Genomic DNA, 25,097 nt, shown 5'->3' with positions numbered 1-25,097 from the left:
TGTTACCTGAGTGACAAAACTTCCTGGTATTTACTTGAAGTAGATTACTAAACAAAATTAAGACTTAAATTTACGGTATTAGGAGAAGTATATATGATACATATTTTTTTGTTCTATTATGCAGGCTGATTTTCCTCAAACTTTAATTTCTACATTAGAAAATGATGAATTAATTTTAAAAACTCAGACTTACTGATTGGTGATTTCAGAACAACTTAATACCATGTTTTTAAAAACCACCAAGCATTTAGAATACCATTGAGGCCGAAAGGTACTCAGTGAAAAGTGTCTCTTAAATCCCAGTTCCTCTTGACCATGTTTCAGTGCTGGCATTTAGACTTGACTGCCTTAGCTCTTACTGAGAGGTGAGAACAAAGCAAAAGTTAAAAATACATGGGATCTCCAACTCTCAGATGAGCACTTCAGACTGATTTTGAAACACCGCTCATTTCATAATGTCATTTAAAATGCTAAACGACAGCACACCCCTTTCCTTGCCCTTCACCTAGTTCATAACCTCATTTAGTATATGAGTTTTGAAGAACAAGTTTCCCTTTTCTATTAGTAAGTGTGATCATCTAATGACCTCAATTAGAGAGGGGAGGAAAAAGGCTCACGAAGTCTAAAAATAACTCCATTATCCAAGCAGAGAGGGTCAGTTTTTCTTTCCCTTCTTGCAGCTGATATTTAACTAAGTGGCAATCGATCAGTCTAATGCCTGGCTCTCGTTTTTCATAAATGAAAGGCTGTGGCTTTAAGTAATCGCAGGCTGCCTGTGCCAAAGGCAGAAGCTGCAGTATCAGCTTCTGTGAGAGAGGGATCCGAGGCGCACGGTAACCTGCAGGACATGAAGTAAGACGCCCGAGGGCCAATGGCGAGCCTCCTGCTAGAGCTTTGAATGTAGACAGACCCGACTGGTGGGTGGCGCAGCCACCTGTATGCTTCTTGGACAGTGCGAGGGGTGGGGGGACTTGGAGACAGAAGCTGGAAAATGGGCTGCCCCAGCAGCAAAATGTGCCTCTATTCTCCATGTGCAGCAACAAGGGTAATTAGTATTTGTTTATAGTGCTTTTCTGGAAGAATGTCAGGGACTACTGCAGAGGCTGTCTGGAATTCCGGGAAAACGCTTTGAATGACAAGCAACTCTTGCCTGCAAAGGCCGGGTCTCATGATCTCCGCAAGGCTGTGATCAGGATGCGGTGGGAGCTCCGTCTTGGGTGATCCTTGTGAGGGCATTTTTCAGCCAGCTTTGAAATTCTTCATGTTTTTTTTTTTTAGTTACGCCCTGGTGCTAGGGAATCTACCTTTTAAGGAACTGTATGTAATTACTGTATTTGTGTAAGTATGTGTGTATGTGTGATTGCTGTGAGTTGCTGGTAATTGAAAATTATTCTTTACCTCAAGGTTGATCATTGCTTCTCTAATACTAAAAACAGCCATCTGGTTTTCTTTGGTTTGTTTTTCTAACGTCTATTTAGAATGATCACTGATCCAAAATATCATAATCCTTAGAAAATGGTACGGAGCTGAAAAAATTAGTTTTCTCTTTAAAGGATTATCTTTCTGCTGTAGCTTTATAACAAACTTCTTGTCTTTCTTTTAGAAGGATTGGCATTGTAACGAAACTTTTATTTGCAAATATGGGACAAAGTGCATATATGTGCCTATGTTTATAACATTAAATATTTATCTTAAACTGATTAGATGTTTATTGCCCTTGGAGGAGGAGAATGCATTACGTCTTAAGTACAGTATGCATTAGCCGAAAGGCTCTATGGATCAGCAGTGAAGCCTGGCTCAAAGTAAATATTTCTAAATGGGGCATTCACTGCCTCAAACAAAAGTTTCACTGGGACCTGCAAAAATACAGATTTTTCAAATACGAATTTCCTTAACAACGAAGGGACAACCGTGTTTTTTTCAGCAACACAAATTGTTAGCCTAAATGATTCATATCTTGGCTTCTCAATCCTGGGTCTCGGTTTTCCTAGTGATAACAAATGTGTACCTTACTGAAGGGGACCCTCCTGAAAACATTAGTAACTTGATGTGTGTTTTCCGCAGCGGGAGGAAGCGCTGAAACAACACAAAACCCTATCTCAAGAACTTGTTAACCTCCGGGGAGAGCTAGGTAAGAGCTTTTTCTTGTTGTTGTTGTTGTTGTTGTTAAATTTTATGGGACAAGGGGAACACTGGAAAATGTGGTTGTCCTGTCTGCAGTGTGGCTGGAGTTGCATGCTGGGAGCTGTTAGCACTCCCTCCCTGGTATCTGTGCAAACACTTACTATCGACATTTCTTTTGAATCTTGGCAGCTTGACCTCCACTTCACAGAATTCCTGGCACTGATCTGACTAAGCCTAGCAGAACTTCTGATGAGCAAAACATTTCTGTTGCTGAAAAGAGGGACAGAATTATTTTTGTAATTGTGTGAATTCCTGTTAAATAATGTTTGTTTTTTTTTTTTTTCGGAACCACTTTTCTTATGAGAAGAGTGAAAGTTTCCCCCCTTTGTAACAGTAAATACATTATACTTCCAAGGGATGGTTTGTGAGTAGTCAGTATGAAGTTGAAAGGCAGCTGTCCATTAGGACTACCTGTCTGAAAAAGGCACATTCTATGCTAATCTTACTATTTGGAGGGGGCCGATGGTGAATCACCTCCCCGCTCCACAGGGAGCCCATGTCTGCAACACTCACCACCCAGCTCTGCAGTTTACAGGCTAAACTCTTATTTTAGTTCCAGTCCCTCTTGGAAGTCCTTAGGGTTCATGGAACAGAGACGACGCTGTCTTTTCTATGTCAGCTTCCATCACGGAGTAAACTGACCACTTTGGGGTTCCGCTCTCTGCCCTGGGCTTCTCTGTCTAGGGAATCACCTTCCTGCTTCAGCTTCAGCCAGATCTGGAGCTGATCGTCCAAGGGCTGATTTCCTTGCCCTTGCAGTATTCTGCTTATGTTACAGACTCCACCAAAATATGCCCAGGTATGTTGTATGAATAACGCAAGGTAACAACAAGAGAAGCAAATTATGTTCACCCAACTCTAGGAGAAACTGCGCATTTCTCTTTTGGACAAGACCAGAGTTTAAACACTGCCAATCTGATTTGCTGGATTTGAATACTCTTGATTCTCTCACCTTCACCAGGGCAAAAATCAAAGGCCAGTGAATGTGGGGACAAGACTTTTTCTCTGGGCTGGGTGCAGTAGCTCACACCTAAAATCCCAGTGCTTTGGGAGGCTGGGGTGGGAGGATCACTTGAGGCCAGAAGTTTGAGACAAGCTTGAGCAATATAGCAGGACCCTGACTGTACAAAAAATAATTTAAAAATCAGCCAAGCATGGTGGTGTGTTCCTGCTGTCCCAGTTACTCGGGAGTCTGAGGTGGGAAGATTGCTTGAGCCCAAGAGTTTGAGGCTGCAGTGAGCTATCATTGTGCCACTGCATTCAAGCCTGGGCAACAGAGCAAGACCCTGTCTTTTTTTTTTTAAAAAAACTTTCTGCATTTCTCTTCCCTTTTCCCCTTCCAATGGGAGGCGAGGCCAAATCCCTGACTAACCGTACAGATTCTTAATACCTAGCCAAGACATCAGTCCTGATCTTATTTTAGGCTGTGGAAATGAAGTCCTCTTTATGGAAAAGTAATTTTAACACAGATGGAAACTTCAGAATCCCAAAGACTTGAGAGTTCTGGTGAAACAGTTCAAGGAAACCCCAGCTAAGAGACAGCCCAGCTCTCAGACTTGGCTGGCTTTCTGCCATGTGACTTAACAGCTGCTCTTATGATTACCTAAATGACCAACGCAATTTGCTTTTGTCCATGCCTTAAATAATGTAATTAATAGAGAGTGTGAAGATTAGGAAAGAGGCCTTTTGTGTGTTTGTTCCAGAGTTCATTATAACCCAGTGGAAGTGGAGGTGAGCCTATCTAGAGATTCACGTTTCAACCTCTCTCCTAAGACAAGGCAGAAATGAGAATGGAACACTGTTGCCATTCACTCTGCTTGAATGCAGGCTACTCTTTTTACATTTTAGTGGACAGCACAATTAAGTGATTGCAGTTGGGGCTCAGGGATTCAGCACCTCCAGTGAGTCAAGTAGCCTGGCAGGAAATAGCTGTAACCGTCTGTGCCCACTGTCACCTTTCTGTCCGTGACAAGGAGGCTGCCTGGCGTGCTGCTTCTCTGCCACCAGAGTGTTGGTATAGTGGGTGGCCTGTCCAGATCCTCAGTCACCCAGCACTGGCCTCTTAGGGAATGTGTCATTGCCACTGTTACATCAGGCATACATCTGATGGCAGCCCTTCTCCGTTTGGAGAAGGGTTTTGGTTCTGTAAGGAGAGAGAAGTGAAACCTACAAACACTTGTGATTGAAGCAGTGCAGGAAGCCCTTTCAAGGCTGCAGGTTGGATTGTTAGTTTCAGCATGAGTTGAGATGGTTTCACGTAGCAAAGTTGAGACCTCAGTTTTAAAATTTGAGGCAGTAAAGTGGTTAGGCTCATGTTATCACACTGTCCGAGTCCAGATCTCTGGTAACTGAGTGACTTAGGACAAGTCACTTTGTGTCTCTTCTGTCCCAATTTCATTCTCGGTAAAAATGGCGGTGATAATTGTCTGCCCCAAGGGTGGTTGTGAGGATTACATGAGATAATGCATTGTAAAGCATTTAGCACTAAGTGTTAACTGCTATGAAGTAATAGGTATTAGGATGTATGCAGCTTTACATCTGTGTAGTAATTAACCACATTGGCCATTTCATGAGGACATCTTCTATGCTACAGAAAGGAATAGTCATTAGACTAAATATTATTAGAAATCTCCAACGACAGGCTCTTCACACTCAAATGGAAATGAGACCTCATCAGTATTCTCCTGATCCAGTATTCGGTGTGTGGAGTCAGAACCTAGGTTTTTGTCCATCCACTCCTAGTTGGATGCTCCCTAACTTCTTTGAGTATGATTTTTTCACTGGTGATAAGAAATCAGTATGCATTTTGCTGGGTTATTGTGGAGCTTGAATAAAACAGTAATGCATGTGAAGCAGTGGCATAGTGCCTGGCCCACAGCAACTCTGGAAAAGAGAGCTGCCACCATCACTATCATCAAAGCATCTACTTTTTCCCTCCAGAATAATGGGGGTGGGGCGATGGGGGTTGGTGTCACTCTCGCATTGAGTGATTTCTCTTCGCCTTCTCTATGAAAATTGAGACAAAATACGTAGACTACTAAGAACTGCAAAGAAAAAGGACTGCTCATAAACTCGGGAGCACCGAAACCCAGGAAGAGTCTGTGCTTTCCACCTTCCCAATCTAATGGCCTCCAGCTGTCCCCACCAGCCACTGACTTTCCCGTTGTTCTCCCACTCTCACTCTCACTCTGGCAGCATCCTATACCACCAAGTGAAGCCAGCTAGCCTCCAGTGCAGCCTGTGTGTATCCGCTGTCTGAGCCACGCTGGGCTAATTTTTGTGTTTTTAGTAGAGATGGGGTTTCACCATGTTGGCCAGGCTGGTCTGGAACGTTTGATTCAAGTGATCCGCCCACCTCAGCCTCCCAAAGTGCTGGGATTACAGATGTGAGCCCCTGCACGTGGTCAAATGTCTGCTGTGACCTTTTTGCACTTTTTCACACTTTCATGGAAGGACTGGTACTTTGCTTCTGCAAAAACTCTTAAGAGGGTCCGTTTGATCCAGTGATTCTTTGATACTCTGCGTTGATGTATTTACTGTCTCTTGTGTTTTCTGGTCACTTTTCTTTATACCTTACCTCTATAAGGTATAAAGTCCGCAATTGTAGAGATTCTTTTCTGCTTCCTATGGAAAAATAATATAGTATGTTTTCTGTTTTCTTGGGTAATTGGTAAGTATTTTTTGGCATTTGAAGTTTTAAATGTTTTTTTAGGAACAGTGTATGAAAATTAAAATTTTTAAGTGAGAAGAAAACAGAGCTCATAGCTCTACCACCCTGACATAACTTCATTTGCATAGTCCCTGTTCTTAGTTTATGTGACTAGATACAGCTTTATACTATAATTATTTAAATGAAGGTATAATGTTCATACAATGAAATGCTTATTATTCCATCAGGTTTGACAGACATGTACTCCTAAAACCTACATCCTTATCAGACTTAGATTATTTCTGTCATCCCAGAAAATTGTTTCATGCCATTTCACATGGATCAGCCCTTCCCTCAGAAGCAAACACTCACCTAACCTTTATCATGAAAGGTTTTGTCTGAACTAGCATCTCATTTAAATGGCAAGATAAAGTATGCTGTTTTTTTGTCTCTGGCTTCCTTCATAATACTTTTGAGATTCATGTATGTTAAATGTCTGCTTTGATCTTTTTTTTTTTTTTTTTTTTTTTTTTTTTAAAGACAGGGTCTTGCTCTGTTGCCTGGGCTGGAGTGCAGTGGCATGATCTCGGCTCACTGCAACCTCTGCCTCCTGGGTTCAAGCAGTTCTCCTGCCTCAACCTCCCGAGTAGCTGGGATTACAGGCACACACCACCACACTGGGCTAATTTTTGTAGTTTTAGTAGAGTTAGGGTTTCACCATGTTGGCCAGGCTGGTCTGGAATGCTTGACTCAAGTGATCTGCCCGCCTTGACCTCCCAAAGTGCTGGCATTACAGATGTGAGCCCCTACACCTGGTCAAATGACTGCTGTGACCTTTTTGCACTTTTCCACACTGCCTCATGGTCTTCATTATGATCAACATTAATGGATTGTGGGAAACTCTATCAAGTGGCTGTCCCATAAGTTCACTTACCCCTTAAATAGTATCATAGTGTATAGCAGGGGTTTCATTGCCAGCTGTTTGCTCATCCGTTCGCATGGTTTCAGCTCCTACCTATACAACAACAACCCAGATTTATTTTTCTCGTCGTCTCCTTCCCAAGCTGCAGATGCTTCCCAGTGACGGGCTGCCACCAGGTCAGCAAGTCCAGTATAATCAGGCCTTCCTGATGGCCCAGCCCTTCTTTCTTGAGCAGCGTCTCCTCGTCTACCCCTGTTCCTCAGCTTTGGCGTTGGCATTATAATTCACTTACCACCCTAGCTAACAACTGAAATCATACTCCTGTTCCCCATTTTCCACATGCATATCAGTCTGTGTCCTAAATGTCACCTAAATGATCCATCTCTGCTCAGCATTCTGGCTGCTGCTGTTTTAAGTCCCACAATTTCTCACCTGGAAAATACTGTAACAGCTACCAAACAGGTCACCTTGCCTCCAGGCCTGTACTCTCCTCTCCACTTGCGGCCAGGATTGTACTTAAAGTAAAGCCAACATGTGTCTCTACTGGATATATTCTTTTTTTAGAAGCAGTTTTTACTTAGACGCCCAGGCTGGAATGCAGTGGCGCAATCTTGGCTCACTGCAGCCTCCACCTCCTGGGTTCAAGCGATTCTCCTGCCTCAGCCTCCTGAGTAGCTGGGATTATAGGTACCTGCCACCATGCCCGGCTAATTTTTGTATTTTTAGTAGAGACAAGATTTCACCATGTTTGCCAGGCTGGTCTCGAACACCTGACCTCATTTGCTCCACCTGCCTCGGCCTCCCAAAGTGTGGGATTACAGGAATGAGCCACTGTGTCTGGCCTCTACTGGACATTTTTAACAAACGCAAAAGACTCCATTTTGGCCTTGAGAAAAAATGCAAACATACTAAGCACAGCATTTATGATTTGAGTGACTGAAACCTTCCAGTCCACATTCACGTCTAGACGCTCTCTTCCCGCTTTATTCACGCCTCCTCTCCCCTCCCAGGCCCAGCCCTGGGTTCCTCCGCACCTCTTGTCCACATCTGACACACAGTATCCTCTCTGCCTGGAGTGGACGCTCTACTTTCCATTCCCCTCCTGTCGTTGACCCCTCAGGCTCTTCCTCATTTACTCAGTTTTTAAGTCTTAGCTAAAATATCTTCAGTTGAATTTTGCCCCTATCTTTCAAGCAAGTGAATTGTGCCTTCTAATGTGCCCTTCAAAGCACTTTGTACACATTTAAGATTCTGTTCTGTAGTGATTTGTTTATAGTCCTCTTCTTGCCATGTAGAATTGGGAACTCCTCAAGGTCAAGGCCAGTATCTCTCTAATTTTTGGTAGTTCTCTCACCTTGTGCTTTGGCACTTACTAGGTGCTTAGACTTCAATAATGAATGATTTTATTACCAAGGATGGGAGCTAGGGAACTTTACCAATATGCTAACGCTCAGTGTTTTTTATGCACAAATGTTTTCCTATAAACTGTTTAAATAACATTTCTGTGACAAACACATATGGACACAAATCGGGGAACAGCAGACATTGGGATCTCCCTGAGGGTGGAGGATGGAAGGTGGGAGGAGGGAGAAGAGCAGAAAAACTATTGGGTACTGGGCTTAGTACCTGGGTGATGAAATAATCTGTACAACAAACTGCTGCAATTCAAGTTTACATATAACAAACCTGCACATGTACCCCTGAACCTAAAATAAAAGTTAAAGCAGAGTCAGAATAATTAAGAAATAAAACCCGGCCGGGCGCGGTGGCTCAAGCCTGTAATCCCAGCACTTTGGGAGGCCGAGGCGGGTGGATCACGAGGTCAAGAGATCGAGACCATCCTGGTCAACATTGTGAAACCCCGTCTCTACTAATACAAAAAAAATTAGCTGGGCATAGTGGCGCGTGCCTGTAATCCCAGCTACTCAGGAGGCTGAGGCAGGAGAATTGCCTGAACCCAGGAGGCGGAGGTTGCGGTGAGCCGAGATCGCGCCATTGCACTCCAGCCTGGGTAACAAGAGCGAAACTCCGTCTCAAAAAAAAAAAAAAAAAAAAAAAAAAAAGAAATAAAACCCACATCCTGCAAAGAAAAAATAATAATACTTGTAGCATTAGGAATTCATAGTCATAAAGGAGAGCTGTAATTCTCTTCAATACATTTTATGTTATGTCTGACAATCCCAGTTAATCAGCAGATCATTTTGTGTCAGCCTTTGAAACAGATTACAGTTAGATTTAAAACAGTTTGCATCTAGAGCAGACATTTTGCCTCTAGGATAAGATTCTTCCTAGAGTCGTGTTGAATAAAAACTGGTGCAATAGCGGGCCATGATTATGATCTTTTGGGTTCCTTTTACTTTTTATTAATGTGAATCCTTGGAATTGGACTTTTCATCTAAATCAGGGGTATCCAATCTGGGCTTCCCTGGGCAGCACTGAAAGAAGAAGACTTCTCTAGTGCCACACATAAAATACACTAACACTAGCAATAGCTCGTGAGCTAAAAGAAAAACCACAAATCTCATAATGTTTTAAGAAAGTTTACAAATTTGTGTTGGGCCGCATTCACAGCTGTCCTGGGCCACCTGCAGGCTGAGGGTTGGACAAGCTTGATCTAAATTAATGAAGAAAAAGTTATTTTGTATTTCAAAATTATTTTTTAGCCATCAGAATTAACACCTAACTCACATCTTTTTATACATTAGTCCTGATTCTTTTTATTTTGTGAAACAAGATTTTAATTCTTCATTCACCACAAATGTCACGTATTCCCATAATAGTGTAAAAACACTAGTGGATTTTTGTGCGTGAAATTGATGAGCTAGGTATAGCAGTATTGTGTATTTGGTGCCTACTCATCCCTAACAATCAGTGTTCAGCTCTCGATCTACTCGTTTTGCATTTTATTTTTAAAAAATCAATTGAGGCTCAGAAGTTAAGTAACTTCCCAAGGGCTGAACAGCTAGAAAGCAAAGAGCTTGCATAAGAACCCATTAGCTAGACCACCAGTCTTCCGGTAGTCACCACAGGGAAAGTTTGATGAAATGATGCAAAAGATTAGAAAATTATTTGAAGTAAACACTAGTTTGCATTGATAACTACTTTTGGAATATTTTTCTTCTAATCAAAAGTTTAAGAAATACTGTTAAAATGTATCTTACTGAGGAAGGTAACTTGCAAAAACAGTGTATTGCCAAAAGCAGTATACACATTGTCTAATCAACACTTACCCAGGGTCTGTGAACTTCAGACTGCCTCACACCATGTGTAATGTGTTGATTTGTTTACTGTTCCATTTTTATCTACAATTTTGGTTTAACAAGGCTGTGTATTTAAAATTCTTTTAAAACTCTTTACAGCTAAGTCACTTTTGAGTTGTAAAATTCCAGAAGTGATTTTTCTTGAAGTAGGCTTTAATGAAAAATCTATTAATATACTGAAAACCACCCGTAGGCCAAAACAGAGCTATTTATCTCCCTGACTTGTTTGAAGACAGAGTTGATAGCCACCTCAAACTTAGCTCATTCTCTTCCTATCCACATCTGCTCTCAATTTGGACTTTGGCTGGCTGTATTTATAAGTAAAAGGCCCTGTTCTTTCACCTGCAGAAATGCAGTTTTACCAATGGTACGTGTGTTTGAGACCCACTGTTTCTCCTTATCCTGTTCCTTGTCCTAATGCCAGTCTCTGAATTCCTAATTTAGTACCCTTTGGTGTAGAATAGTGGTTCTCAAACTTTATTGTGTAATAAAATAGAGCTGGTTAAAATGCAGATCCTCAGTTCTTATGCCCGTTGCTTCTGACGAGGTTGGCTGGGAACGGCGTACAGGGATCTGCACTTTTAATGGTCATCCAGGTGGTTCTGATGCAGGTGCTCCTGGGACTACCCTTTGACACTGCAGTAGCTGTCTAGGATGTGGTTTCTTTTATGTAAAGAACAAACTATGTAAAAATCAAATACGCATAGTAAGGATAATCTGAAGTAACTCCAACTGAATTGAGTCCATTCTTACAAATAAGCTTTCAAATTTTACACATGCCAAGGACTTTCGGCAGCCTTTTTACTCTTGTGCCCTAAAAAATGATTCATGAGGGAGGAGGAGAGGCAGAACAGTACCTGACTCGAAATCGCCCTCTTATTATATTGAAACTCTTGATTGAAACAGGCTTGCTTTAAAGTCTGCCTCACTTTTCTCAGGCCTGACTCTTAGAATATGTTGTCAGTTTTGCGGCTGAACTCTCGCCTCCAGCCCGCTTTTATTCCGAAATGGTTTCGTTTGTACATGGAGTGTTTGCTGTTGTGATTATTTAAAAAAAAGAGAGAGAGCATCTGTTCTGCAGCATGTTGTTGGCCAGTGAACGAGCTGAAAAACAGCAAAGCCTTCTCAGGCTTCTCTTCAAGGGTGGAAGGAGGAACATTGGCAGGGAGAGGCTGGAAGCTTAGGGGAGGCCCAGCTGGTACCCAGGCACCAAGATGGAGATGGAAGACTGGCTGAGTGGAATTCTCTTCCCACCTGTGAGTCAGACTTTGTCAGCACTAACTAGTGTAGCAGGGAAAAGGTGGTTTTTTACCTGCCTTGTCTTGCAGTCTTTTCAGCAGTGCTTCCACTAGAGAATTACGCCCTACTACCTTGAGGCGTCCATGGTGCATATGAATTAACTTCTTTCTTCTTCATCTCAGCTTGGGAAAAATAGCCAGTCAGATCCCATTTAGTGTTCTGTGCGCAGGCTCTCAAAGAGGCTAGAGTTCTAGGGCCAGGAACTGTGGGTCACACCTGTGATCCCAGCACTTCGGGAGGCCGAGGTGGGCAGTTGGCTTGAGGTCAGTAGTTCAAGACCAACCTGGCCAACATGGTGAAACTTCATCTCTACTCAAAACATGACAACAACAACAAAAAAGTGGCTGGAGTTCTAGCTTTAGCTCTGCCATTTCCATTCCCCTTTAGTAAAGTGAGATGTATGATAACACCTATTTTATTCACTCAGAGCATTGTTACATCACGTGAAACAGATGTGATAACAACTTGGAAAGTACGAACTGAGTTTTAAAGGTGAAGTGGTGGCATTTATGGGAGGATTGATTTGATAGTGCAGGCCTTTTGTAAAAAGTAAGTTCCTAATAAGTTATGATTTGTGGAAGACTTTGAAATTAGCTCTTATTGATTCGCTAATTTCGTGCCCAAGAGTAATCAGCCATTTGGAGCTAATTTTGAAATTTAGAAAAAGAACCTTCTCTACCACTTGTGTGCAAAATTTCTTGGTCGTTTGACAAAGAATCTTTAGGGAGGCAAACCCTGGAACTCCATGAGTAGGGGATTATTCCACAGGGTGGGAAGACTTTTTCTACAAAGCATAATAGTAACTCTGTTTCACTTTACTCTCACCAGTCTATAAGGCTGGCAGAACAGGTGGTATTTATTCCTACCTTCTGTATCAGGACACAGAGGCCCAGGAATCTGAACATGCTTGTTTGTGGGATAGTCTAGGTCCCACCTTTTTCTTCTTTAGGCCACTGCGTATCCACAAAGCATCAATTTCATGTTTAAAACGACTTCTTGGTTACTTGTTCAGTCATATTACTACCTTCAGTTTCAAACCAGATTCGACCCTGGCTTAAGGGAGTGACCAACATAGTCACTTGCCATGGACATGTGTTGTGATTGGATTTCCCCTCGTAGAATGTGATGACATCATCACACTCCTACATTAGAAAGTAGTGTCCCCTCCTGGTTCTGGGGGGTGGGGCACAGGAGAAGTGAGATAAAGTTTTGTTTAGCCTGAGAAGTGTATTGGGTGTGTGCTGTCAAAGAAAGAAGTGAAGGAGCCCAGAACTGAGGACAGGTGGCCAGTTTCCCAGGTCACCAGGAGACAGTGAGTGGGGGCCCAAGGCAGGCAGAGCTGGAAGCAGGCTGCCCGTTTCCCTCCTAGATGGTGCAGAGAGGGGGATTTGGGGTGGGGGAGAGTCGCCCCCAACAGCAGGCTGGCCAGAGCATCCGGGAAAGGTGCATGTATGCAGTTTGGGAATAGAATTGTCTCGTTTTCCTGTTTTTCTCTTCTTTCTGTCATACTCTCTTACATAGCTTTATGAAAATTTGCCTGGCACTTTCCTTTTTTATATTTTGGGCCTCATTTCATAAAATCTCCTTCAAATTAGGAAAATTCTATTGCATATAATGTCAAGAACAATAGTAGTGGAAGATAAAGACTTGAAGCGAGTGTATACTACACTGTAATACTTATGTATGTGTGTGCATATGTACCAAATTTGAATACTAGGCCAGCAGTGCTTAACTGTTATATTCTGTTATGGAACCCCAAGCCTGTCTTCCAGGAATCTTCAAACACATTGGAATCAGTGGACTCTTGCAAGCTATAACAGTTACCGTTTATCTGCACAGTTACTCTAGTCAGGTACTGGGCTGAGTGCTTCACCTGTGTTATTTCATCCTACAGAGAAGGCACTAATACTGTGTTCATTTTAAAAATGAAATGTAGGGTTAGGCCAGGCACGGTGGTTCACACCTATAATCTCAGTGCTTTGAGAGGCCGAGGCAGGCAGATCATTTGAGGTCAGGAGTTCGAGACCAGCCTGGCCAACATAGTGAAACCCTATCTCTACTAAAACTGCAAAAATTAGCCAGGCACAGAGGCGGGCACCTGTAATCCCAGCTTCTCAGGGGGCTGAGGCAGGAGAATCACTTGAACCCAGGAGGCAGAAGTTAACAGTGAGCAAAGATCGTGCCACTACACTCCAACTTGGGTGATGGAGGGAGATGCCGTCGTAAAAAAAAAAAAAGGAATGTATGCTTAGAAAGTTTAAGTATTTTACTCAAGTGATATAGCAGCTAAGTGGTGTCGCTGAGATTTGAACCCAAGTAATTCTGGCTCTCATCTATTAGGACATTTATTTATGTTGTTGAGCATTAAAATATTTTTGATTGTCTCATAATGAAGCATGCTACTCAGATAGAAAAACTAGGAAAGCACTGTATCATTTCAAAAGAAGATTAACAATGTTGGTCCATGGCTGTGTAATGCTTTTCTCTGTAAACAGTACATTTATCAGTCAACAAAGGGAAATGAGTCTCTGTGAGATGGAAATAATAAAAGTGTGCCCTCTGCCTCTGAGAAGAACCCATGAGGGCTAATGAAGTAATGGCTCCACTCCTGCCCTGCAGGGGAAGCTGCTGGAGGACCTGGGAGGACTCCAGCTCTGTTTTCAGAGATTATGTTTGACTGTGGCACTGGGCCTTTTCCACATATCAGCCCCGTCATTATTTGAAAAGCAAAACTTAAAGCATTTCAATTGTTAGATTATTTTTTTCCTTGCACAGATGCTCATGATTTAAACAGTCAGGGAGGGTCTCACGTTTTTCTGTCACTGGCCTAGAATTCTTCTCTAGGTGGCTCACTGTAGAGTGAAAATATTCACTTCTAATCTCAATATGGCCTTCTGCTTTATGGATGATTTTGTATATGAGTGAGTCTGCCTTCCTTTCCTCCTCCTCCTTCCTCCCCTTCCCTCCCTTCTCCCCTTCTCCTTTCTTCCTTTCTGTTTTTCTTTCTCCCTAAATCCTGAGAACTGTATTTCCCCTTGTAAGCTGGATTGCCGGAGATAGCTTTCATAGTTGACAAACGTATAGCTTTCATAGTTGACAAACGTATACCAGAGTTGCGCCACAGATCTCCAACAGGCAGTGGGCTGTTGGTGTTAATCATATACACGCTTTTAAAAACCGACTAATGGGATGATTAATACAGTAGGGACTCCAGGACTACTTTGACTTTGTGTGGATTTTGTGTTTGTGTCATATGTTCTTTCAAAAGTTGCATGTATCACTGGGAGAAAATTCCATGCTTGCTTCTTCCAAATTCGGAACGATTTTGTGTTTGGTTTTGGCTTTGTTGGGTGTCTGATTAATTGAAAGTGAGTGGAATTCTGGAGAATAAGCAAGAAGAGACTAGGCTGAGGACAGGAGCGAGAGCACACTCGGGGGCACCATCAATCCCTCCTCAGCTGTAGTCAGTGCAAGGGAAAGTCTGCGACCTAAAATCAGGGTTACGCACACCCACTGCCACACACACGTTATGTCACAGCTGCCCAGGAGAGCTCTGAGAACCTTTAATACAGCGTTTACACGTGCATCCTTTAAAAAATATCTTGAGTCTTTATACCAAATAAATATTCCCTTAGGAGCCCAGGCCAGTTCGTTCAAACTGAAGCCATTCGTGTGAGCGATCGTTGCAGCCCAGCTGTTCCCCGAACAGCAGACCCAGCCGGTAAACAGAGCAAAGGTCTGTGCACAGCTGCAGGCTGATGTCACTGTCTGGGGCTGGGCCTGCTGCTTTGGACTATTGCAGTAACAACAGTGAACCACCCGTTCTCCCATCTGACCCATTTTCTCCCTTTCTCTTTCCCATTTCTTCCCATCTGTCCTCCCTTCACCTCATGGTAGCCAACAAAACTTCACGATATCTGAGCCACGTTTGTTTTGTTTTGTTTTTTGTTGTAAACAGAGGAAACAGCCCTGCCTGGTGGCTAATGAGAATGGACTTGTGTGTATCCTATTTGGTTTTATAGGCTGATGTGCTGTAATTATATATTCAAACCAACAGTATTTTTATGATAAACAGATGTGTTAAAATCAGCCAGGGTAGCCTGCTGTTAACGTCTGCTTCGAAGCTCTTCTAGCCCAGGGCTTGAAGGCAGTCTCTTGTTTATTGCTGAGTCCCTGAGTTCACTGAGATGTTTCTGTCCTGGATATGAGCTTCCAGATAGGTTCAGATCATGCCCTTGCTTTTTATTTTTTAACTTTGCAAATACCTGAAGTGTTAAGAGAAGCAAGTGAAAAGATTGCATGAAACTAGGATTTCTCTGACTAGAAAGCTGTTTGATGCCTTCATCGACAGCTTGCAAAGTATTTTCCTGTTGTTGGCTTTCACAGAAAGTTCTAGTATGAGATTCACACGAGGAGGCTTCAGAGTCAGAAGGTTACTTGGCAGAAGCTAATGCTGTGTTTACTCGTTTGACTAACATTGGATTTCTGGAGTCATTTTTTTCTTCTGTGGTTACTAGTGTAAGAGAAGGGAAAGTGAATGTGAAGAGCGTGTTCTCCAGTAATCAAGGTAATTACTATTTCTTACTAAATTCTTTTAAAGAAAAAAAAAACTCGTAACATTCAGTCCCAATGGACTGAGTTCTGTGCGATGGCCCCTATAATCTGGCCTCCGTCTGTCTTTTTTGGGTCCCATCTTTTCTGCTTTGTGAGTTTCTTAATCACTAAGGCACACTGCTCTGTCTCCCACTGTTGCTCTTGCTGGGTTAGGATTTTCACCCTTGATGCCAGAATTTTATTTCTATCATCTGGCAGAGTTTGAAAATCTGACCAAATCATAACCACAGCGATGTACTCATTAGTATGACTGTTATATATATTTGAAAAAACAAAATCGGTTCTGGTGAGGCTGTAGAGAAATTAGAACCCTTTTGTGTGTAGTGCTGCTGATGGGAATGTAGAATGGTTCAATCACAATGGAAAAGAGCACCATGGTCCTTGGAATAATTTGTAATAGAACTACTGTATGATTCAGCAATTCTTTCTGGGTATATACACCAAAGAATTGAAAGCAAGAATTGAATTAATAAGAATTACCCTGTGGTTCAGCAGTTCTTATTGGGTATATACACCAAAGAACTGAAAGCAGGGACTCAGGCAGGTATTTGTCCCCCAGTGTTCATAGCAGCATTATTCACAGTAGCCAAAGCTGGAAGCAACCTAAGTGTCCATGGACGGTGAATGGATACCCAGATGTCATCTGTACATACAGTGGAATATTTATTGTTATTATTATTACTATTTGAGACAGAGTCTTGCTCTGTTGCCCAGGCCGGATGGCATTATCTCTGCTCACGGCAACCTCTGGCATTCTCCTGCCTCATCTTCCTGAGTAGCTGGGATTATGGATGCCCACCACCATGCCCAGCTAATTTTTGTATTTTTAGTAGAGACAGGGTTTCGTCATGTTGGCCAGGCTGGTCTCAAACTCCTGACCTCGGGTGATCCACCTGCCTCGGCTTCTCAAATGCTGGGATTACAGGCATGAGCCGCTGCATTCGACATCACTGGCTCATTTCAGCTGCATTTTTGGATGCAAAAAATGTTTTGGGGTTTTTTTAATGTTAATTCTTTGCCCTTCAATAAATATTTGTGGATTTAATTTTTAAGGGTTCTCTTTAGCAGATACTATTCCTGCCATTATTTCAATATGGCCTGTTTTTCATTTGAATGAACACTGATTTGGGGCAAGTGACTTGGGTATTTCTGCCACCACATGGCATGTTCCTGAGGTAACAAGTCGACACCATTGTGGGAAATTTGTCCTGAGAACCTGCCAGTTTCACATTTCTTAGGTCAAATAAATTATTGAGCTAAAATAATTTATTTTTTTCTGCCCTAAAATAATCTTTCTCCTTCCATAACTCCTGAAATATTGCTTTCCAAAAGAGAAGGGTTAATTTAATAGATTTGCCAGTAACCCTGTTGTATTAATCCACAGGCACTCTGGGGGTGTGGAGAACATGTATACCCCCTGAAAATTACAGTAGCTCTCTATTTGCCTGTATTTACACAGCAGTGACGGAAGACTGGGAATGTCCAAAGTCAGGCTTCCTAAGGAATTCAGGATTTTCTAGGATTTATTGTAATGTGTGTACATATATCTCTGACTGTGTTCTGCCATGTATTACATTGTTATTAATTCTATTTTGGTAGTGGCAGGAAGAGGTAGGATACTCTAATTTTTAATTATGTTTATCAGACTGCTTTGCCCTTTTATAATATATTAACCTTTAATTTTATATTGGTGCTTTTTTTTTCTTTTCTTTTCTTTTTTTTTTTTCTGGAGCTAGGGTCTCTCTCTGTTGCCCAGGCTGGACAGGTTTGTGATCATGGCTCACTGCAGTCTCAATCTCCTGGGCTCAAGTGATCCTCCCACCTCACCTTCCTGAGTAGCAGGGACTGCAGGCCCACACCATCAAGCCTGGATAAAGTTTTTAAAATACATTTTTATTTTTCTATTTTTAGTAGAGATGGGGTTTCACCATGTTGACCAGGCTGGTCTTGAACTCTTGATTTTTTTAATTTTAAGAGATGGGGTTACCTGGGCTGGTCATGAACTCCTGGGCTCAAACGATCCTCCTGCCTCAGCTTCTCAAAATACTAGAATTACAGGCATAAATCCCATGCCTGGCTTATATGAGTGCTTTTAAAATCTTAAGTTTTTTTTCCTAAGATATTTGTGTTCTGGTGATCTGTGTTTAAGAGAGGCTAGTATTTCATTTTTATTAGTTTTGAAATAACAAATTGGAATCAGCTCAAATTAAGCACAAGCGTAAAGTCCACTTGTTTCTTATCCCTGGTCTTTCCTGCTCCTGTCTGAGCTTCTCCCACACTGGCTAGCTGGGAGGAGGAGGAGTCCCTTGTCCTTAGAAATGTCTTGGCCTTTCTTGACCACTGCACTGACTGGTCACCACATGAGGGGGGATCTTCCCTTGGAAACCTGGCTCTTCTGAAGTACTTCTCTTACTGTTTTTTTCCCCTCGTGTTCCTTTTTTTTTTTTTTTTCCCCTAATGGAGTCTTACTCTGTCACCCAGGCTGGAGTGCAGTGGCATAATCTCGGCTCACTGCAAACTCCGCCTCCAGGGTTCAAGCATTTCTCCTCCTTCAGCCTCCTGAGTAGCTGGGATTACAGGCAGCTGCCACCACACCTGGCTAATTTTTGTTTTTTTAAGAGAGACAGGGTTTCACCATGTTGACCAGGCTGGTCTTGAACTCCTGACCTCAGGTGATCCTCATACCTCGGCCTCCCATAGTGCTGGGATTACAGGCGTGAGCCACGGTGCCCTGTGCTCATGTTGCTTTTTACAGTTCACTTCTATACTGTTACGTTTGAAGATGCGGTCACTAGAGACCCGAGACGACATTGGTTTATGCTTCAGGTGTCATCACAGCTCTGCGTGACTGCTCTGAATATGAGACATTTCGCAGATGAAATGACCTCTTCCCTTTTCTTTCTTATCTCTTTTCAGTCACTGCTTCAACCACCTGTGAGAAATTAGAAAAAGCCAGGAATGAGTTACAAATAGGGTACGAAGCATTTGTCCAGCAGCACCAGGCTGAGAAAACAGAACGAGAGAATCGGCTTAAAGAATTTTACACCAGGGAGTATGAAAAGCTTCGGGACACCTACATTGAAGAAGCAGAGAAGTACAAAATGCAATTGCAAGAGCAGGTCTGTGCTTTCGCAGCAAGAGCTTGTCCGAGGCTCTGCTGCACACTTGAATCCTGACTGCTATTCACATCCTTTGATGAGCTTCTCTTTCTTTTTCAGTCTAATAGGTTAAAAAGTATCTTTTTTTTTTTTAAGGGACAGAGTCCCGCTTTGTTGCCCAAACTGGAAGCTGGTGTACAGTGGCTTGATCTCAGCTCACTGTAGCCTCCACCTCCAGGGTTCAACCAGTTCTCCTGCCCCAGCCTCCCAAGACTCTAGGCACCCACCACCATGCCCAGCTAATATTTGTGTTTTTAGTAGAGATGGGGTTTCACCATGTTGGCCAGGCTGGTCTTGAACTTCTGACCTTAGGTGATCTGCCTGTCTCAGAAACAGTATCTTTTTAATTGAATAGTTTTTTATGACCAAAGCAATGTATATATGTTAAGTGACAGAAGGGAAGAAAAAAAGAAGGAAACGATAAAATTAAAAAACAACCCTTTCTTTCTACACAGAAATTATCCCTTGTAAACATCCTGGTGTTGAGTTGCCAAACCATTGTTTTGCATTTCTTTATTTTTTTAAAATGGCATTTGTTTAAATATCCTATTTTTTTTCACTAAACAGAATATCATAAACCTTTTTAATCTTGTAACTCCCTTTGTAACTCAGTTTTTCATTTAGTAAATATCTATAGAGTACCTACTCCAGGCCAGGCATGTGCTAGGGACTGAGTGGTCAAATGACAGGGACAGAGCATGTGGCCCTGTCACCGTGAAACACATCCTCATTCCTTGTCATTCCTTGTGACTGATGCAGCCATTTCCATCCATCTCCCCTGGAGAGCCTCTATGTCTGTGTTCCTGAGGGTAGGAAAAGAGACAGAGGAGAGCTGCCTGGTAAATGCCACTTGCATTGCTCTGTATGCAGTGTGTGTGGTGTGTGTGTATATGTGTGTGTGTGTGTGTGTGTGTACGTACACAGAGTCTTGCTACGTTGCCCAGGCTGGTCTCGAACTGCTGGGCTCAAGTGATCCTCCACCTCTGCCTCCCAAAGTGCTGGGTTACAAGTATGAACAACTGCCCTGGCCTTTATATACATTTTTTGTATGTGTCAGGGAACCTTTAAACGAGAGCCCAAGCATAATTACCTATGAAGCTGTGAAGTCTCCTAATGTAGTTGTTTTGCTTATTCAACTTAGGACATTTGGTTTTACTGTTAAACCAAGATTTTGTTTGTTTCTTACAGTTTGACAACTTAAATGCTGCTCATGAAACCTCTAAGTTGGAAATTGAAGCTAGCCACTCAGAGAAAGTTGAATTGCTAAAGAAGGCCTATGAAGCCTCCCTTTCAGGCAAGGATGCTTTTTTTCTCTTTAAACATAATAAAATCCGATGGGACTGTGTGATATGTTTTAAGATGGAAATGATTCATAACTCTCAGCGAATGTCCTGTGGCGTTCAGGCTGGAGTGTTCTTGGTTCCTTTCTGCATTGTTCGTTGTTAACAGGTGCCTTTCCCACTAAGGATGCAAATAATAGTTATAAATGCCAGTCTTTTATTAAATAGGATGGGCTTTGGAAGATTGTAAAGGTCATTTTGGGGGGCAGTGGTTGCCAACTTAGGTTCCTGGAAGTTGGGAGTAAAAGTTTCTATCTTATAATCCACAGTAAAGATCTAACCGCCCCCCACCCACAAGCGCTCTTGCCCAGCAGTGGTGCTGTGAAATGTCAGTGGCGCTTACTGAACAGAAAAAGAGTCTTTTTGATTTTTCATCTGTCATGAGTGGAAGGGTATAAGCCATTGCTTTCAGAGCAGAATCAGCAGTGTCGCTCAGTCTTTCTACTAAGCCAGTTGCATCTTACGAGCAGCGTGGACATGTGCTAAAAACCAGCTGTGTGACCTTTAGCAAGGAGTTTCTCACCAGAAAAGTAGAGTTGCCTGAAGGCATTCAGAGATGACAATGTGTAAAAGTGACTGGCTCTGGGCAGTCTTTTAGTAAACATTGTTTTTCTTCCTTCTTGCCCGCTTAGGTCATGAAGAACAAATTGAAAAGAGTACAGGGTTTCCAGACCAGGAGTCTGGAGCGGCCTTTATGAGAACCTGCCCTGACATGGGCGCTCAGTGTTTTTCCAAGGTCTCGTGGCCGCTGTGGGCCTCAGTGCTGTCAGTCATAAAATGGGAATGTCCCCCCTACCCACCTCTCAAGGCTACTTTGAGCACAGATGGCGAGTTTACATAAAAGCATCCCATAGATGTAAAGTCACATCATATGGCTTCATAATGAACCCCTACATCTATAGGCTTTCACTGTTGTAGAATACATTGATCTCATAGAATGTTTTTGCCTCCGAAATATCCTTTTATTTTCCCAGAAATTAAGAAAGGCCATGAAATAGAAAAGAAATCACTTGAAGATTTACTTTCTGAGAAGCAGGAATCGCTAGAGGTGGGTGAAATTCAATATCCCAGCCCTCCCCCCAAAATTTTTTTTCATTTCTTAGTTTGGTTTTAATATTTCTGTGTACATAGACTGAGTTTCTGGAATCTTCTTATTAACTTATGTTCCACATTTCTTTGTGTTTTAGAAGCAAATCAGTGATCTGAAGAATGAAAATGATGCTTTAAATGAAAAACTGAAATCAGAAGAACAAAAAAGAATAGCAAGAGAGAAAGCAAATTTGGTAAGTTATCTGTGCTCCTTTATCAAGAATTTTCCTTCTCAGTTGCCATTTGGAGTTTTTTAAGTGCTCGGCAGCTAGAGAAATAACACAGGTTTGGAATCCTTTTCCTGTCTGGCAGTGTGCTTTCTGAGGTGTATAAAACAGGTTCTTTGGGTTTTTTGTTTGTTTTTTGAGACAGAGTCTTGCTCTGTCACCAGGCTGGAGAGCACTGGCGTGATCTCAGCTCACTGCAACGTCCGCCTCCTGGGTTCAAGGGATTCTCCTGCCTCAGCCTCCAGAGCAACTGGGACTACAGGCATGCACCACCACACCCAGCTAATTTTTGTATTTTTAGTGGAGACAGGTTTTCACCATGTTGGCCAGGATGGTCCAATCTCTTGGCCTTGCGATCTACCGGCCTCGGCCTCCCAAAGTGTTGGGATTACAGGCGTGAGCCAGCACGCCCCACCAGCTTCTGTCTTTAGTATCTTTTTTTTTTTTAATCATCCTAAAAACTGACATACAGATGAAGTCCAGGATGTTTCTGATGGTCTAAGCTAATTTCCTACAGAAAAACAAGAAAACTACCAAGTAGGATTAGGTTTTATGTGAGGATTTTATTAAAAAAAAAAAAAATCACTGTATTGAGATATGATTTACAAACTACAAAGTTCACTCTTATGAAATGTAAAATTCAGTAGCTTTTAGTATATTCATAAAGTTGTCCATTGGTCACCAATACCTCATTCTAGAACATTTTTATCACCCCAAAAAGGAACCCTGGACCTGTTAGCAGTCACACCCCATCTTCCCCAAGTCTCCCGGCACCAGGCCATCCCCAGTCTACTTTCTATCTCTATGGAGTTACTTATTCTGAGGAATTAATACAAAAGGGCTTGTCCAACATGTGGTCATTTAAGACTGGCGTGTGTCTTTTACTTAGTGTAAAGTTTCCTAGGTTCATCCCTGTTGTAGCATATGTCAGTATTTCATTTCTTCTTACGGATGAAAAATATTTCATCGTATGGATAAATGCCACTTCTGAAAAGTACAAATCTCTTGGAAGCTCAAATTTCTCTTGCCACATTTGTCTGTCTCCCCTGCCTTCCCCTGACGTTTGTCTTTTTGAAAAAATTTTTTTCCTTGCTGCTTCTGCCTTTAGTACCACCGTTTTCGTTCCATGTGCTTATGCTCTGGAACTGCAGCAAAGCTTTTCGCCACTTAAAATCTCTGGCCAGCTCTGCCAGGGCATGTGTGGATTTCTCAGTGAGACCCTATAGCTATTTGATAACATTAGATGAGCTGATATTCAAAGAAACCTCAAAGCTCTTTATTCTAGAAGATTCTTAGGAAGAGTCAGTGATTTCAAACGAAATCCAGACTCATACGCAGGGTGTAAACCTTACTGATGGCTCAGGAAACAGGTTGGAAAGAGTTTCTGCTACACGAAGGGGATTCTTCTACTATAGCCGCTTTTGGAAAGCTAAGGGCAGAATCAGATGGAGGAATGCAGAAACATCCAAGTGCCTCTGCCACGTAAGCACGCTGAGGTTGTGGAAAAAGAGAGTGTATCTGAGTGCAGTCCAGGAGAAAGGGGCGGGCTGGCAGAGAAGTCGGAAAGAGGAGGGAGGGTCCAAGGCTGGTAAATGTTCTAATTTTCAAACTGACGGGAAATTATGCTGTTTCCCTCTAACAAAAATGAGGTAAGATTCGCTCTTCTCAAGATAAAAAAAAAATCCTTTGTACAAGGATAACATTGTATAAAATGTATGATTTTTTAAATTGAGACATAGTTTTGTACTTATTTCTGGGGTACATGCGATGTGTTGAGACATGCATAGACTGTGGAAGGCTCCAGTCAGGGTATTTAGGGCATCACCTTTATCTTTGTGTTGGGAACATTTCAGATCTTTTGTAGCTGTTTTGAAATACACATTATTTATTGTTAACTATGGTCAGCCTTCAGTGTAATTGAACAGTAGAACCTATTCTTTCTAACTGTATGTTTGTATACATTAACCAACCTCTCTTCATTCCTCCCCACCTGCCAAGGTACACACACATAGCTCTCCCAGCCTCAGGGAACTATCTAAAGAGCCTAGAGTTGAAGATCTGAGTATTAGTCCCTGCTGTAACCCTTTCCAGCTGGGGAAGACATGTTTCCTCTTCGTAAGGGGTTTGCATTACATAATCCCGGAAGGCCCCTTCCTGGATTCTCCCTCACGATTGGTCCAGAGCAGAAAGCACTGCACCAAAAGATAAGCTTGATGATCCACACCACTGACTCTTACCTAAGACATCCCTTCTTTAAACACATCTATCTGACCAGTGGATCTTATGCTGTTCTTTTGCAGCATAAATTTTGGATGGTTGAGTTGAATTTCCATGAATAAGGCAAGGAGAGGGTGGACGGTGGTGAGGAATCCTCGCTGCTGGTGTGCTCTCAGACGACACCTCCCCTTATGTAGCGTTTATTTTGGAGAGTTTTGTGTTTTTGAGACAGGGTCTTGTTCTGTCATCAGGCTGCTGGAATGCAGTGCCGCATTCGCAATTAATGGCCGCCTCCACCTCCTGACTCAGTTGATCCTCCCGCCTCATCCTCCTGAGTAGCTGGGACTATAGGCATAAGCCACCATGCCTGGCTAACCTTTGTATTTTTTGGAGAGAATTTTAGGCTATGTACTCCCTCCATGTAGGTACTGGGGTGTCACAGTATAAAATGATGGTATTATGTCTGCCCCAGAAGTGTGGCCCAGGCAACACAGCCCCATCCTAACAAAAATCCAAAGACCTCAGAACGTCATTGTTATTTCTGTTGTTTTCCAGAGAACCGTATAATGCACTGCCTTTCCTTTCCCGATCAGTTCACTTGGTTAGACAGAACTCTCGTTCCCTTTTCTCCCGATAGATGCCAATAAAGGACTCGTAGATGGCCTAATCTCCAGCCAAAATTGTTTTGTATGTAAGGATTGGTTTTTCTCTTGATTACAATAAAAAGTTTGATGCAGCCCACGTTTTTGCATATTGTTACTGATAAATGAGTGAAATGTTTGCAACATTAGGACCAGTCTTTGATATTAAGGTGCTCTTAACTTCTTGTTTACGTCTCTGAAATTGCTGTCAGACGATGGACATCTGTCCCTTGCTACTTGTTTGTCTAATGTCTAATCAAAGATTCTTCATTAAGAATTTCAACTATGTGAGTGTGTGGAATAAGAGCAATATCTTGCTGTGTCCTTTCCAGAAAAACCCTCAGATCATGTATCTGGAACAAGAGTTAGAAAGCCTGAAAGCTGTGTTAGAGATCAAGAATGAGAAACTGCATCAACAGGACATCAAGTTAATGAAAATGGAGAAACTGGTATGTTTCCTTCAGAATCAATGAGGGGGGGGGAGGATCTTACAAATG

The 25,097-nt window shown here is 42.3% G+C and overlaps 1 protein-coding gene across 5 annotated transcripts in view; it reads left to right on the top strand.

Annotated features, from left to right (window-relative positions):
* MTUS1 (microtubule associated scaffold protein 1) overlaps window positions 1-25,097 on the top strand; it is a 110,468-nt gene that overhangs the window by 79,266 nt on the left and 6,105 nt on the right. For 4 of the 5 annotated variants that reach the window (XM_064368715.1, XM_064368714.1, XM_064368716.1 and 1 more), the window contains 6 exons: window positions 2,065-2,131; window positions 18,845-19,047; window positions 20,275-20,380; window positions 21,401-21,474; window positions 21,614-21,709; window positions 24,933-25,049. In XM_064368715.1, coding sequence (XP_064224785.1) covers window positions 2,065-2,131; window positions 18,845-19,047; window positions 20,275-20,380; window positions 21,401-21,474; window positions 21,614-21,709; window positions 24,933-25,049 — 663 coding nt within the window. Of the gene's footprint in view, window positions 1-567; window positions 1,046-2,064; window positions 2,132-18,844; window positions 19,048-20,274; window positions 20,381-21,400; window positions 21,475-21,613; window positions 21,710-24,932; window positions 25,050-25,097 lie in introns of those variants that run through there. The other variant, XM_064368718.1, reaches the window with a different exon arrangement.

Source organism: Aotus nancymaae, unplaced genomic scaffold, assembly GCF_030222135.1.
Source record: "Aotus nancymaae isolate 86718 unplaced genomic scaffold, 86718_ANA_hifiasm-v0.15.2.pri h1tg000079l, whole genome shotgun sequence".
Taxonomy (NCBI): domain Eukaryota; kingdom Metazoa; phylum Chordata; class Mammalia; order Primates; family Aotidae; genus Aotus; species Aotus nancymaae.
Note: the sequence above shows the minus strand (reverse complement) of the source record. Positions and strands in the feature narration are given on the sequence as shown.